This window comes from Passer montanus, unplaced genomic scaffold (assembly GCF_014805655.1).
Source record: "Passer montanus isolate IOZ18808 unplaced genomic scaffold, ASM1480565v1 scaffold41, whole genome shotgun sequence".
Classification (NCBI taxonomy): Eukaryota; Metazoa; Chordata; class Aves; order Passeriformes; family Passeridae; genus Passer; species Passer montanus.
In genome coordinates this window covers 4,323,274-4,337,639 of record NW_024368930.1, presented here as the reverse complement: position 1 = coordinate 4,337,639, position 14,366 = coordinate 4,323,274, and the positions used below count along the sequence as shown (strand labels likewise).

At 42.3% G+C, this 14,366-nt stretch overlaps 1 protein-coding gene across 1 annotated transcript in view; it reads right to left on the bottom strand.

Annotated features, from left to right (window-relative positions):
* Positions 1–14,366, bottom strand: part of CDH4 (cadherin 4) — a 417,348-nt gene that overhangs the window by 168,734 nt on the left and 234,248 nt on the right. Inside the window, exon 3 of the mRNA XM_039719381.1 lies at positions 600–823. Coding sequence (XP_039575315.1) covers positions 600–823 — 224 coding nt within the window. The remainder of the gene's footprint in view (positions 1–599; positions 824–14,366) is intronic.

Sequence of the window (14,366 nt, the reverse complement as noted above, 5' to 3'; positions counted from 1 at the left end):
CCAAATGTGGTATTGTTTGAGGGTCTCCAAGGGAAGAGATGAGAATCTTGACTCCATGTTTTAGAAGGTTGTTTTATTATATTATGATATTATATTATATTAAAATATTATACTAAAACTATACTAAAAAGAAGAGAGAGAAAGGATCTATGAGAAAGCTAGAAAGGAATGAAATGGAATGGCATGGAATGGAATGGAATGGAATGGAATGAATAACATAAACCTGTGACTGCTCAGAGAGTTGACACAGCCGGACCACGGTTGGTCATTAAGTAGAAACAACTCACATGGACTAATCAAAGATGTACCCGTTGGTAAACAACTTCTAGACTATATTCTACAACTATTAGATAGTTATTGTTTACATTTCTTTTCTGAGCTAGGAGAAAAATCCTAGCAAAGGATTTTCGTAAAGTATCACAGTGACAGGAGACCTCAAATAATTTCTGTCAGAGAGGTTCAAGGATCATTTGCAAGGAATTTGATGCTGCTCATGGCATCTCCTACTTGGACACTTTTGAAACACAGACCAGACAACACAAAGACTTTGGGGCGAAAGAAGAACAAAGCAAGAAAAAGAACTTTGAAAAAACTCTTACCTTGTGTCCGTTGTGCTGGGACTTCTCTGCCACCAGAAACCTGACCATGGCCTCCCATCTGCCCAGGGTCTGGGGGTCCCAGGCGGTCACCACCAGGACCAGCTGCTTGGAGGGCAGCTGCAGGTGGTGCGCGGCGTACAAGGTCCCGTCTGCCCTCACCTTGAAGTCCAGGCTGTTGGTTTCGTACCGCACGCCCTTGTTACCGGCACAGTTATTAAATTTTACTAGAACAGAGAGGAAGAGATGGGAGAAATGTGTGAGATTGGCGTGATAAGGAAAGCAATCAAATACAAGTTTCAGACATTTAATTTTCACTGATGTCTTCTATATCTCTAATAACCATCAAGGAAATGATTTAACTGTTTCTTCGACCTTTCAGGAGTGCTCTTGTGCTTTATCTCTGTTCCCCAGGGAAGAAGTTGTAAGCCATTTTTAAAGTATTTGATACAGTTTCATTAGATCTCAAACACAGCTGTTCCCCATTTGTACAAGTGGATTTCTCCCTTGTCGCCATTATCTCTTAAATTCAACTGGAGTCTATTACCCACGCTGTGGGTATTTTTTTTCAGGAAATGTTCTCCATTTCCCTAACCCTTCAATAACCTACTTACCAGATAGCCTATTTGCACATTCTTAACTGAAATTCAAAAGCCCATAACAATTCCATTACCAGAAATGTAAAAACAACAAAAAAATTTAACACAGAATTAAAAGCTGAAACCATTCTGGAGCACGGATCTGCTGCTGGAACTGGACCCCCTGTCCTGAGCTGCATTCCCACCTTGGACAACCCCTCACACATTACAGCTACTGCAAGAAGGAACTGTAAAACTGTGCTTCATAAACCATAACGTGTCATTTGAAAGCCTACTTTGTCAGATCAAAGCTCCCCAGTAGCTGATATTTCTATTTTCGCCTTTTTTTTGGTCAAAGTCTTTCACAGTCTAGTTTGAAAACTATTTTTATTGGCATTATGAAACATGTCACATACATTAGACCAGAAAAAAACCTCAACCCTATTATATGACAGAATTGACAAATCGGATAGAAATTGAACCTGCAGCTAATAACACAGGAAACCAAACACTTCCTGCCATTTCAGTAATCCACGGGGCGGAACACACATGTGGTGAAGGGAAACATATTGTACCCGTAAAAACATCTCAAGTGAGTGAGAGTGGATGCACAGCGCTCCAGCTCGGAACGCTAGACAGGTTCTCATGCTGAGATGCTCCAGCCTGCCTCGAGATGAGGACAACCTGCTGGGCCAGCTCTGGGGGGCTTCAGGAGACAATTCCTGCAGAAGAAGGACTGGGTCAGATGGATCCACCCGGACTGGCTGTGGTGGGAGAAGGGATGTAGGGCACCCCGGGGGAGAGGAGCTTCTGGGACAAGTGTACCCCAGCTGTCCCTTTTCAGCTCTGCAGCCCTGGTCTGAGCTGAATCAAAGACTAATTTGGATTTAAATTAAAAAAAAAACCAACCGTAGCACAGGTGAAAGAAAAAAGCAGCCAGGAAATGGCTCAACTCAGCCAGCTGTCAAAGCCCCCAGGCTTTGAGTTCTCCATCAAAGGATGGAGAATGAGGAGCAGACTGTGGTAGAGGAGGGGAAAACCATTCCCCTCCTTCACCAAACTGCACCCCTCAATAACTGGGGTGTTGTGATTGTGTCAAAACTGAACATCTACAAAGGCTTTCTGTGCTGTGTATTTATTTAGACCACACTGGTACATTTTTATGTGTGTGGTGGGAAGTGTTACCAAATGCCGCAACAACTGCTGGGCACAAACAGAGAATGTCACACATTGATTTATAAAAAATAAGATGGATAAAGTTATCTAGTACATAAAAACTACCTGAAAGCCCTGCATGAGGATGAGCACACACAGGGTTTGCTAGAATCTGGGACAATCTCAGAGACCTGTGAGGGGAGATTGCCTGGACCTCCGGGACCACCCTGCTGGGAGACTGCCTTCATCTCTCTGGAATTTCTGCACATCTCCCCTGCATTCACAGCTACAATAAATATGTGTGAACACATCCAAGTGCATCTTCATTTCTAAATGTTATCTATTTTCAGCTCAACACTATGGCCACTGTAAGGAACTTGGCACATCAGCTGCTGTATTGCTGCACCCCTCTGCTGTGTAATGGTCACTAAAATTCAAGTTCCATCCCTACTCCCCAAGTACCCAGGTACCACTCACTGAAAGACATTTAAAGAAGAGAGAAAGCAGTGATAATGACTGCACATTAAAAAACATTCCAGAGCTTACTTTGATTTTATTGAGATTAAAAGAAAGCCCTACAGTGCACCAGCAGTCTGAGAGAAAAAAAACACCCAACCTTTCTATATGTGTATGTAGTGATTTCAGTATTCAAAGTACTTAAACATCTGCTTAAGACCCAGCTCGTGGCTCCAAGATGCTGCTCTGGTGTCATATGTCACTGTGCCGACTTTTATGCTCCATTATCTAAAAATGGCTACCTCGTAGACAAAGTCCCTCTGTGACTTGCTAATTACTTCCATTAGTTTAAAACAAACTTGACTAGAGACAGAGAAAATCCTGAGAGAAATAGTCTGATTATTTTTTCTTTTTTTTTTTTAAAAAGCACCTTCTCTGTCCCACATTGCTCCTCTCAGGTAGCACAGCTAGGTGAATGCTCAGCAAGGGATTAGCACAGCCAGCTCCTCTCCTAAGAGCCTTGGGGAACTGCAAGAAAGGCTTCAAGGACACAAAGATTGCACAGTTTTCAGTCACTCTGCACAGCAGCAACAGCCCTGGCTCACCTGGGCAGCTCTGGAGGAGATTCCAGCCCCAGAGGGATGACCCTGCTTGGCTCTGTCAGGCACAGGAGCTGCTCTGTGCAGCTTTTTTGATTGCTCTCAGGAAACAGAATGGAAATGCAGGAGAGCTGAGCTTCTCCCACCTCCATCACAGGGAAGGGCAAAGCTCAGTGCTGGGCTTGGAAGTGCTGGGTGAACAGTTGGACCCAACGATCTTGGAGTTGCTTTCTAACCCAAATGATTCTGTGATTCGAAATCCTAAATTTGCTGCCCTTTGAAAACGAGTCCTTGGGATGTTACAAGACTGCTGAGCTGCACTGGTATGTATATATATATATATATATATATATATATATATATATGTATGTATGTATATGTACACGCACACACACACACACAAAGATCCACAAAATCTATAAACCTCATTTATATATATTTATATATAAAATACTTTTCCCAAATATATGTGTAGAGGCCTAGGAAAAAAAAACAAGCTATTGTTCTGCAATAAATAGCAAAGCTCAAGGAAAGGAAATCTCATCCATATTTTCAAATTCTACCTCTTACCCATACTCTTTGCTCTTGTGGAGACAGAAATTAAAATTTCATTCAATGGCAGACAACTTTTGCTTTTTTTCCTCCTTTTTCTCCCTTAGAAATCTCTAAGTCTACGTAATTTGCAGTTGATGCAACTCTTGACTTTCAAATAATGCAAAAAAAATATAAACAATGGTTGGCTGTGTTTACCAGTCTTAAAACTCTCCGTGGACACAAATCAATCTTTCTTTGACCAGTCTGAAGCCTAAAGAACACTGCACGAATTTAACATTCAAAAGCTGCAGCATCAGTAATTAGGATTTTGGATAAACAGCAGAGTCACACATCTATCATTTTTACAGGATGGTAAAAAAAATCACAACTTTTTAAAAAATACACTGGAAAAATGTTCAGTGAAGCTTATCGAAAGCTTATGCTGAAAACAACATCTAATACCTGATGAAAGGAAAACCAAGAAGGCACCCTCATTAGCAAGCTTTTAGGTTTAACCCTTTACCCTCATCATTTTTAATTGCTTCTCTATGAAAGGAGGAAGTACAACAATTTGATAAGCTGAAACAGGTACTGAGTGATGGGCAGAGAAGCTGCAGGAGTCTGCAGCAAACTGCTGGGCATCTGAGAAAAAAAAAAAGGTATTTTACTTCAAAAAAGACACAGGGTGAAAAAAAAAATTTCAACAAGTTTTGCATTGTTCCCTTTTATTATTTAGCTTGTTAAGCTGGCTGGACAGAGTCAAATGATCAAGCCAGGATCTTGAAAGATGTACGAATACACTGAACTTCTTGGCCCCCAAATGTCTGAGAGAAATACTGAATTTAATAGGACTATAAATGGTATAAACCAAAGAACTCGCTTTTAGCCTTATCCTTCTGGATTTTCCTTTGACTTCTCCTAGTCCATTAAAAAGTGCCCCCTCTGGCAAGCAGCACAGGGCTGGAAGAGCAGGAGGGATAATACTCGTTTATTAGGATAAACCCCCTGGCAGGACATCATCCCACAGTTCAGGATATGGGTCCCTTCAGGACTCTGTTTTTCACCACGGTTTTGAGGATTATCTCTGCAAAAGATGTTTCTTGCCTGATGAACTTTAAAGCAGCAAACACAGAGCGCTATTTCCAGCAGGATCCATCTGCTTTTCAAGTTGTGTCTCTTGACCAGTTCCCTTACACCCGGTGCACTGTGATAAATCTAAGCTGCCAAATCCACCCCTCACCCCCTCTGTGAACATCATTAAGGTGAGGATGGCTTAACTGGAGCCTTTGGGATTTTCAGATGTCTGGGTAACCTGCAGAGTCCTCACCATGCACGGAAATGTCCCTCCTGTGTGATCATGAGCAAATCACTTGAATTCCTGCCCTGGCACTTCTGGCCCAATGCTCCCAAATGTCTGCACTCATCCATCTCCTCTGACTTCTGCAGGGGGTTCAGTCCTGGCCAGCCTTCCCTGCGTGTCACCACACCAGGAATTAAAAAATCCCAAACATGTCCTGTGTGGAGAGGCTCCTGTTGCCTAAGAACAGGCAGGAAACCATTCAGTTAACCACAAAAATGCACGGGCACATTACAGCCTCACAAAGTGATTTCTCCATTAAGTGCTAATGTGAAGCAGAGCGTGCTGTGCCTTGTTGGGAAGCTGCATTTATTTGGCAAAGTAAGTACGCAGCATAAAATTTTACACAGCCACATTTTCCAGGCATCCTTCTTTACATTCGTGCAATCCCTCTGTGAGTCTGTGAGAAAACTGTTTTACAGCACTGGGAACCAACTGCAGCTGAGTGAATTCCCCATGGCCATGCTGGAAACCTGGAGCAAAGCTGGGATGTGAGTCCTGGAATTCAAACAGCCAGGAAACTGCCTCCATCGCCCAGACACAAGTGAACAAGTCAGAAAAATTAGAAATATGGACTTTCAAAAAGCAATCAGAGGCAGATCCTTCTCCCTACAAACTACTGGGCATTTCCAAATTAGCTCAGGGTGAAGAATTTAAGGGATGTCACACAAATTACTGCAATTGTTGTGTGAAATTGAGTCCCATGAGCACGTGTAAATACACAGTGGAATTATTCTGTGACTGAAATATCTTGTCTACAAAAGGCAAAGGCTAAAATGGAGGCAAGAGGATTTTAATAAAATTACAGAGCCACAAAGGTTGGAAGAGACCTCTAAAATCTCAGGGTCCAGCCCTTACCCAACCCTGCCAGGTCCATCCCTAAATCATGTCCCCAAGTGCCACATCTGCATGTTATTTGAGCACTCCTAGGGATGGTGCTTCCATCACTTCCTTAAGACCTCAGGGTCCAGCCCTTACCCAACCCTGCCAGGTCCATCCCTAAATCATGTCCCCAAGTGCCACATGAATGTTATTTGAGCTCTCCCAGGGATGGTGCTCCATCACTTCCCTGGGCAGCCTGTTCTCCTGCTTGACAACCCTTTCAATGAAGAAATTTTTTCTCATATCTAACCTAACCCTCCCCAGGTGCAACTTGAGGCCGCTCCCTCTTGTCTTATCTTGTCCTATTTTGTTTCTCTGTATTAAAAGGATGGATGTATCCAGGTACCACAGGCATTTTAACCACTCTGGAACAACTCAGAGATGGTGTTTCAGTGTTTTGTGGAAATTAAAACTGACTTGAGCCATCACACTTACACACAGTGCTACAAATCTAAGCCTGGACTCTTGTGTCTATCCCACTCCTGCTTACAGTAAATCCCACACTATCATACAACACACAGCCAGATTTGCTTCCTGCAGTTCATTAAATGCTCAGAGCCCTTCTCCTGCTCTACAAGAAAAACAACACATAAATAGGAAAAAATGATGGCTGTAAAACCTGATGGAGACAATGTGTAATTTTTATCTTCTCATTACTAATTTTATAGGTTACATTTTCCACCATGTCCCCATAAAGGATATCACACTAATAAACTCTTAGTGTCTTTATTTAATATTTATAGCACCGTGGGAGAACCAAACTCTTCTGGTAAAAGGTAAAAACAGCAATTCAAACAGCTGCTTCAAAGACTAATAAACACATCCCTAGTGATTGAGTTTAAGAGTGTACAGTTTAAAAAATGCTTTGATACAAAAAAAACCTGTAGGAAATAAATGGATGGATCTTGGTTGGTATATGAATGTATATAAAAATGTGCATTCTCACACCCTCAGCTTCACAAAGCATTGATTATTCATTAAGTGTTCTTGGAGTAAAAAACAAATATAATGAATGAGTTTGGAGAATTAATGAACTATCCCACAGTCTATCATCTGCTGAAAACATTTAGCATGATTTAGCATGTTCTTAATGTTATTTTCTTGCAATTAATAGCACAGAAATCTGCTGCAATTCCACCCATTTCTCAAATCTCAGGTCAACGTGAAACATTACATCCAATTTTCTAGTGCATTATTTATGATCTCTGAGCTATGACTGCTAATATTTGCCTTACTGAAATAATAGTAAATTACCATAACAATTTACCATATGTAATTATGTTAAACAAAATCTTTCTTTATTTATCTTCTTGTAATCTTCAGCTACAGCGAATCCTCCTATTCAGACGATGCAATAATACAACATTCATGGCATTCCCAACCTATTACATGCTTGTTGGAAATGACTCCACGTGCCACTCAACTGGTGACACCTTGGAATCAGCAAAGGAGCAGCAATCTGCCTCCAGCAGAAACTCAGATATTTCAAAAGGGACACAAGAAGCGTTTCATGTTTAAAGGCACATTTTGAATTTGCCCTCTTTAAGTTCCAAAGCTCAACCCCTTCCACGATCAGATTATCCATGTGGTTTTAGGCACACACCACTGAATTCCTGACTACCTCGCTGTCACCTGCAGCTGTTTTGCTTCCACAAAGCCAGGACTGTAGGTTTTATGGGGAAAATGGCAAGTCTTTTTTGTGCACAAGTCATTCATTTAAAAAATATAATACTTCTGTGGGCTTGATGGAACTACATGGAAAAGTAATATTTTCATTTCCAGAGCCACCTAAATATGCTTTCAACACCTTTTCCAGCTTTATATTCACTTTTATCAGCTCTTGCTTACACAGAACTTCTGTTTCCATGGCTAGAGAAAAAGGAACAATACAATTCAACAGACAAATCGGGATCCTTTAAAAAGTCACTCTGTCACGTGTGCAGCCAGCCAGTAGCAATGAGGAGTTAAGGGTACATTAAAAAAAAAAAATCTAAATCCCATTCAAACCAAACAAAAATCTAAATCCCAGACACTGAGTGCCTCCTTCATATTCCCACCTGCACTATTTTTCATTTACTGGAAGCCAATTCAACTAAAATACATGTTTTTAAGGAAGAAAAAATGAAGAAGTGTATTTCACTTTTGGTTCGGAATTGGAGGGGAGTACAGACCCCTGGAGAGAAGGACTATAGAACATGATAGAAAAGATGAATCACTCTGGCAACAGCCAGCCAGCCATTAATTTTCAGCAAGCCAGGAGTTGGTCCAATTAAGCCAGGCTCCTTTCTCTACATTAACATGCTTTACTCCGTTTTTTTCTGAAGCTAAAACATCAGCTCGAGACCCCAAAGGCTTTTCTATTTAGGATCAATCAATCTACCTTGCTGCACTGTAAAACATACACTGTCAGCTCCGAGGCGAGCTCCAAAAAAGAGCAATGGTAGAAAAATTTGATAAATCGACATGTTCTGGCAGTTAGTAGAGGGATTCTTCCTACACTGTCACTTATTTTTATCTGATTAGAAACAAGTATTAGTAAAGTGAATATTCCCTTCTATTCTCTTTCTGGTATTTAGATTAAGAGGAGTCTTTTTATCCCTGATTTTCTACATTTTATCCAGCAGATTCCTGCCAAAAAGACACAGAGATACTACCCAGATTTCAAAGGGCAGCGAGTTTGAATTGGGTTTGCAGGATGTGGACTCACATTCAAGCGTTTTCTTTAGCACAGAAACATGAACCTGCATCTATTGGTGCTCATGTTAAAGACCTTTTTCACTGCTTTCCACATTGTCATGCTCAGGGCTTCACTGTGAGTATGCAACCTCACCTCTGGGTTTCCAGCACCTGCTTTGGCAAGGATTGCTTTATTTGGGACTTCACTGCCCGTTTGAGATCCACTCACTCTCCCTTGCTGAGGCATCTCAGAATGGTTAATTAATACATGAGCCAGGGCCATGTAAGAAGAAGACAGAGGTAAGGACACCTAACAAGGTCTGACGTTTTCTGCTGGGACAACTTGGCCCTTTTCTTTGGTAAACACCACAGTGACTCTGCTGTTGGTTTCTATGTTGTTCTCAGCATCTTTATCTTTGGATAAAAACCTTTCCTAGCAGTTTCAGCATGACAGTCCTGCTCTGTTTTTAGCAGCAATGTAGACAGCCACTGGGACGTGCAGCTGATGTTCCAGATCCAGATTAAAAGGCTAATAAAGAGAAGCCTGGTTTGGGTAATCCTGCCAATACCAACTGTACCAAACTTTGTGGCAGATGCTGAGTTTTTGCAGGCAACCATTTTTGCTCTTGAAATTGCACACGTCTGTAGGATGGTACTGAGATTCACTATGGCACTAATGAGATCATTTTGCAATTAAAGGCTAAGTAGAAACAAACCTCTCACCACTCTACAGGAGAGTTTGGGTTCTCTGATTAAGCAGCAGTAAATAAACCTGATTCACTCTTGGTCCTGGTGCACACCAGAGATTAACTCTCCAAACAAGATGGACTGATTGACCCCATGGATTAATCAATGAGTTTCCCAGCTTCAGAGCAAAGTGCAAGTTGTGGGAGTTACCTGCAGTAGGATATGTTCTAATTATTATTACCAGCACAGAGTACATAAATCCCAGGGCGCTTTATTTGGAGGTTTTTCTCTTAGCACTAATGATCTCCACAACACTCTCATGTTTGTCAAAATACCTATGTGGGAAAAGACTTTAAACACCACTATGCATTTCTTGAGGAAGAACTGCAAGTTTTGTGGAAGCTTGGTGTGATAATTACAAAGGGTGGAGTCTGTGTGATGGTAGGGCAATCTCTAGGCTGTAACAGCTGCTTGCCCATCACTCCTGTGGGCAGGAGCACCTCTGGAAGGAGCTATTGGGAGGCTGGGACTGTGCTGGAGACAATCCCCATGTGAGGCTTGGAGCCATCCTGGGCAGAGCTGAGAGCCCAGCCCTGCTGGTGCAGGAACATCCCAGCACTGGGAGCACTGGTGGGAAGTGGGAAGGACACACAGCTCCTGCACAGCCACCCCTGCCAGCCCCACCTGCCCCACTGACAGCGACCTGCTGGCCTTGGGGGGTTTTCCTCTCTGCCACAGATCTCTCTTCAACTCGCCAGAAGTGTACTAGGAAGACATTGGGAGCTGCAGGAAGATTTTTAGCGAGGAAAAAACCAAAGTGAACAGAGGCCATTTGCAGCCTAGGAAAAGAAGTTGAAAGAGATGCTCCAACTGCAGCTGTGTCAGACAGCCTCAGGCTTCTCTCTGCTCACACTCTTCAAACAAACAAACTCTCAGCACCTAGAAACAGAGGCTGCACATGTCAGGGAAAAAAAAAAAAATCAGACACACCAGCAAAGACACTGAACTCCTTACGGACTTGACTTGTGTGTAAACACTGACAACTTTGGGGTTGAGTGTTCTCATCTTCCCCAGCCTGGCTCGAGTGTGAACGCAAGCTGATCCAGGGAGTCACATCCCAATGCAGTAAATGAATAGATGTTTCAGGCAAGAATATTAGAAATGGAAGACTTTGTACCTGAAGGGGTCAAGGCAGGGTAGCTATATTTAACTTGCAGCTGCTGTGCACCTCTGCTCTTCTGCCTGCACAAAAAGCAGCAGCAGTCCTTTACCTTCAGCTATAACCTACACAAGTCTGCAGGTTTCAAGAAAAATTACTATTATGTAGAATAAAACACTGTTTGGTTCCTGGTGGGCTCAAGTGCTTTGACATTTGGACAAATTCAGTGAGTTTTATTTACAGAAGGAGGCTCTGGGTTCTGTGTCTGGCACTTGATCAGAGGGAGCAGGAGGAGAACAAGTGGCCTTGATGCCCAAACTGCACTTGTGGGGGTAACAAACACTGGCCAGTGTCAGAGCTGCCAGGCTGCAGAGAGCCAGAGGATTCTGCCCTGGGGCTGGGCTCCAGTGTACACTGACTCCACAGGAAATTCATCCACAGAGCAGGAAATTAACTGGAAAAGAAAAACCACAATAAAACACAGATCCAGGCAGTCTGGTGGTGGTCATCACTGACCCAAGCAGAACCTCCTGGCCTCTGCAGCCACCCTGGAACAAGTTCTGACCACAGCATCCCCACAGGCACAGAGCTTGGCTGCTGCTGCTGCCACTGATGGACTCACAGGGATGAGGTTTATTGAAACTTTCCCTTTCCTCTTTTACATTCCTCCCCTCTGGCCTTTCTTACTTACAGTGGTGTCCAAAAGAAACCTTTCCCCCTCGCCTGAAGAACAACTTCAAGATTAAACTAGCAACCTTAAATTTCACGGAGCACTTTTGCAGGACTCAGTCCCTTCAATTAAAACCGAAGAGACTGAAGCCAGTAAATTAGAGAACGTGACAAATGCAGCACAAAGCACTGAAGATCCCAGAAGGTATCAAATTTAGTGTTAAAGTAAAGAAACAATAGGGAAGTCCAAGACATTTCAGAGTGTAGTGAATCAAATTAAATTGCCTGAAATTCCACATGGAATACATTTGACAAATTTCTTTCCCCCTCTTCAGCTTTCTGTTTGAGATGAACTGTCGTCTGGCAGCTTCAAACGTCTGGCACAGCTTCAGCTTCAGTTTGCTGGGGCTGAATCCAAACACGAACCTGAACTTTACCAGTTCTGCTCTTTTTGTAAACATACTTGCTGTGGCTGCCAAATGCTTTCCAAAAGCACACAAAACCCAGAATCCAAAAGGAAAATATTGTCTTGCCGCAATAAAATTTGCATTTTGCCACCTATGGGCAGCAGCCCGCGTGCGGAGCCAGCGGTCAGGCTGAGCCTGCCTCGCCTCGCATTCCTCCCAGATTTGGAAAGGAAAAGGTGATTTGGGAGCTGATGTGGGAGGGAAGAGTCTCCCATGCACCCAGTACGAGCCCAGCTCCAGCCACAGCAGTGCCAGTGCCACTTGTCCCCACAGGGCTGCAGGGGCAGCAAATAACAACAGAAATAACAACAATAATAATGATAATAATACAACAATTAGCAGTAGGATTCCTCAGGTGACTGGGTAAAGCAAGCAGTAAAATGTCATTAAACACGTGTCACTGACAGCAAAGACTGGTTTAGATTCCCCCAGTGAGTAGCCTCAGAACAAATTCATTTTAAGGTAGGGAATTTCAGCAGCGGAAGAGACGGATATAAAGAGGGTTATGATCAAATTGCTCCTGAGAGCAGACAGCATCAGCCTGGATGTATCAGAGGTTTTTTTCCATTTTGCTTTTAAAACATATTTGGTTTTGCAAAATGCTTACAACACACATGCTGCTTTGATGCAGGATGTGATTCTTCAGCAGCATCCTGCTACCTGCGTGGATTCCCTCATAGAAACTCTTTCTTTCTCCATTTTAAACCTTCTAAAACACTCCATTCTAAAACAGCCAAGCTCCATAAACTATTCAGCTGCAGACAGCTGAACCGAGCCCGCCTTTAGGCTGGAGAGCAGCAAATGACAGAAGTGTCTGAGTTCTGGCACAAGACACAAAGGCTAACAGCTTCTGCTAGAAAAGCACATTTTGCTGCCCACAAAGTCTCAGCCTCACCTCTGAGAGCCACGTGGAGTTCCACCACTGCCCAAAATAGACAACATCTGGTTCATACAAACACTGATTTATTGCTTGTCTTCACTCCCCTTGGGTTTTAATTATGAGTAGATCTTGTAACTATTATATTTGTATTTGTTTTATCCACCTAGATATTTTTCTACACTATTAACTACAAACTGAAAGCTCTTTCTAAAAGTAGTACAAAAACATACTTAAAATATGCATATGGCCTTTATTAAAGTAATCCCTATAATGAATTTTTAGATGAAGTAAAAGTACCACTGAAACCACTGATTAGCAGGCAAGCCTGCACCTGATTTCATGAACAGCGTAAGATTAAAAAGTTTCTTTTTGTAACAATAAACTCCTAAAGAAAATAAGAGTATAAAAATAACTGCTGGTCTTAATGCAAGCCAGTGTGGTGACAGGTAAAAATCCCCCATTAGTGCACCCCTCTCACTACCCCCAGGGGCACTTTGGGGGTGTTGAGCCAGTTCCAGTGGCCTGGTGTCCTCATTTTAAAGCAAAAATGTGCTCCACGCCATGGGGTGGCACTTCCTCAGCAGATGGGGCAGACCCATACTGCACCTGAAGAATAAAACACTGTTCCTCCCTTGGGTAAGAGCCAGGAATGCAATTGCTCAAAGCCATCATACTCAGATTTTTTTGCGCTAAATTTTCTAGGTTTTTTGTTTTGTTTTGTTGTTGTTGGTTTTTTTTTAATTTTGTTGTTCTTTTTTTTTTTTCATAATATTCTTGATCTTTCTGGGAATAAGCTGATTCAGAAATGACTTTTTAATTTCTATGGTTGAACAACTACCACCACAACACAGAGTGCAATAAAAAATAAACAAACAAATAAATAAATAAATATCACTTGCAAACTTTAAGTTTCTTTGCCTCTACATCAACCATAAAAATTAATTCTCTAAAAAATAAAAAAAAGGATGTGACAAACCCAATCAACTTTTCTCCCCAACTTATAAAAAGGCTGGAAACTGTTTCTGGAAATGTCCTAATGTTTCTGTTGAATGACTGAGTCTTCTGAAAATGTTTGGTGGTCCTGCACAGACCCTCCAGGAGGACCATGAGATCTCATCTCTGCCAGCCCAACACACCCACTGGGCAGCTCAGGCCCATTCAGGCATTTAGGCAGAATCCTGTCCTACTCATGGCTCAGAAGGTTTGGGGATACGATGAGAAATTGCCCCAGATGTCTGAACTGCTGAAATTAGAAGGCAAAAAGAGCCAATAGTTGTGGTTTCCCTCCCTCAGTGTCAGCACAGAGCACGACTCGTGTGCTGAACCATCTGCAGAGCAGCCAACCCTCCAGGTAGAGCAAAAGGAATGCAAGAGATATTTTGGCTCTGTATCTGTTTTTTAATTAAAAAGTTTTGCATGTAAACAGATACCTTCTCCTCTTCCAAATCCACGCTGCCATCCACTACTTATCATTCTGAGGCGACTGCTAGGGGAAGCATGATTAAAAAACACCATATTCCATGGAAGTGATCTCAGATCTGCTGTCCGTCTGCTCCCCTTTCACACCAGCTCAACTGTGAGAGCCCTAAGCTGAAAACAAAAAGTCAGGCCATTTGAAGAGATAAAATTCAGTTATGAGGGCTGTAATTTTAATTTTTTTTTTTTATTTAC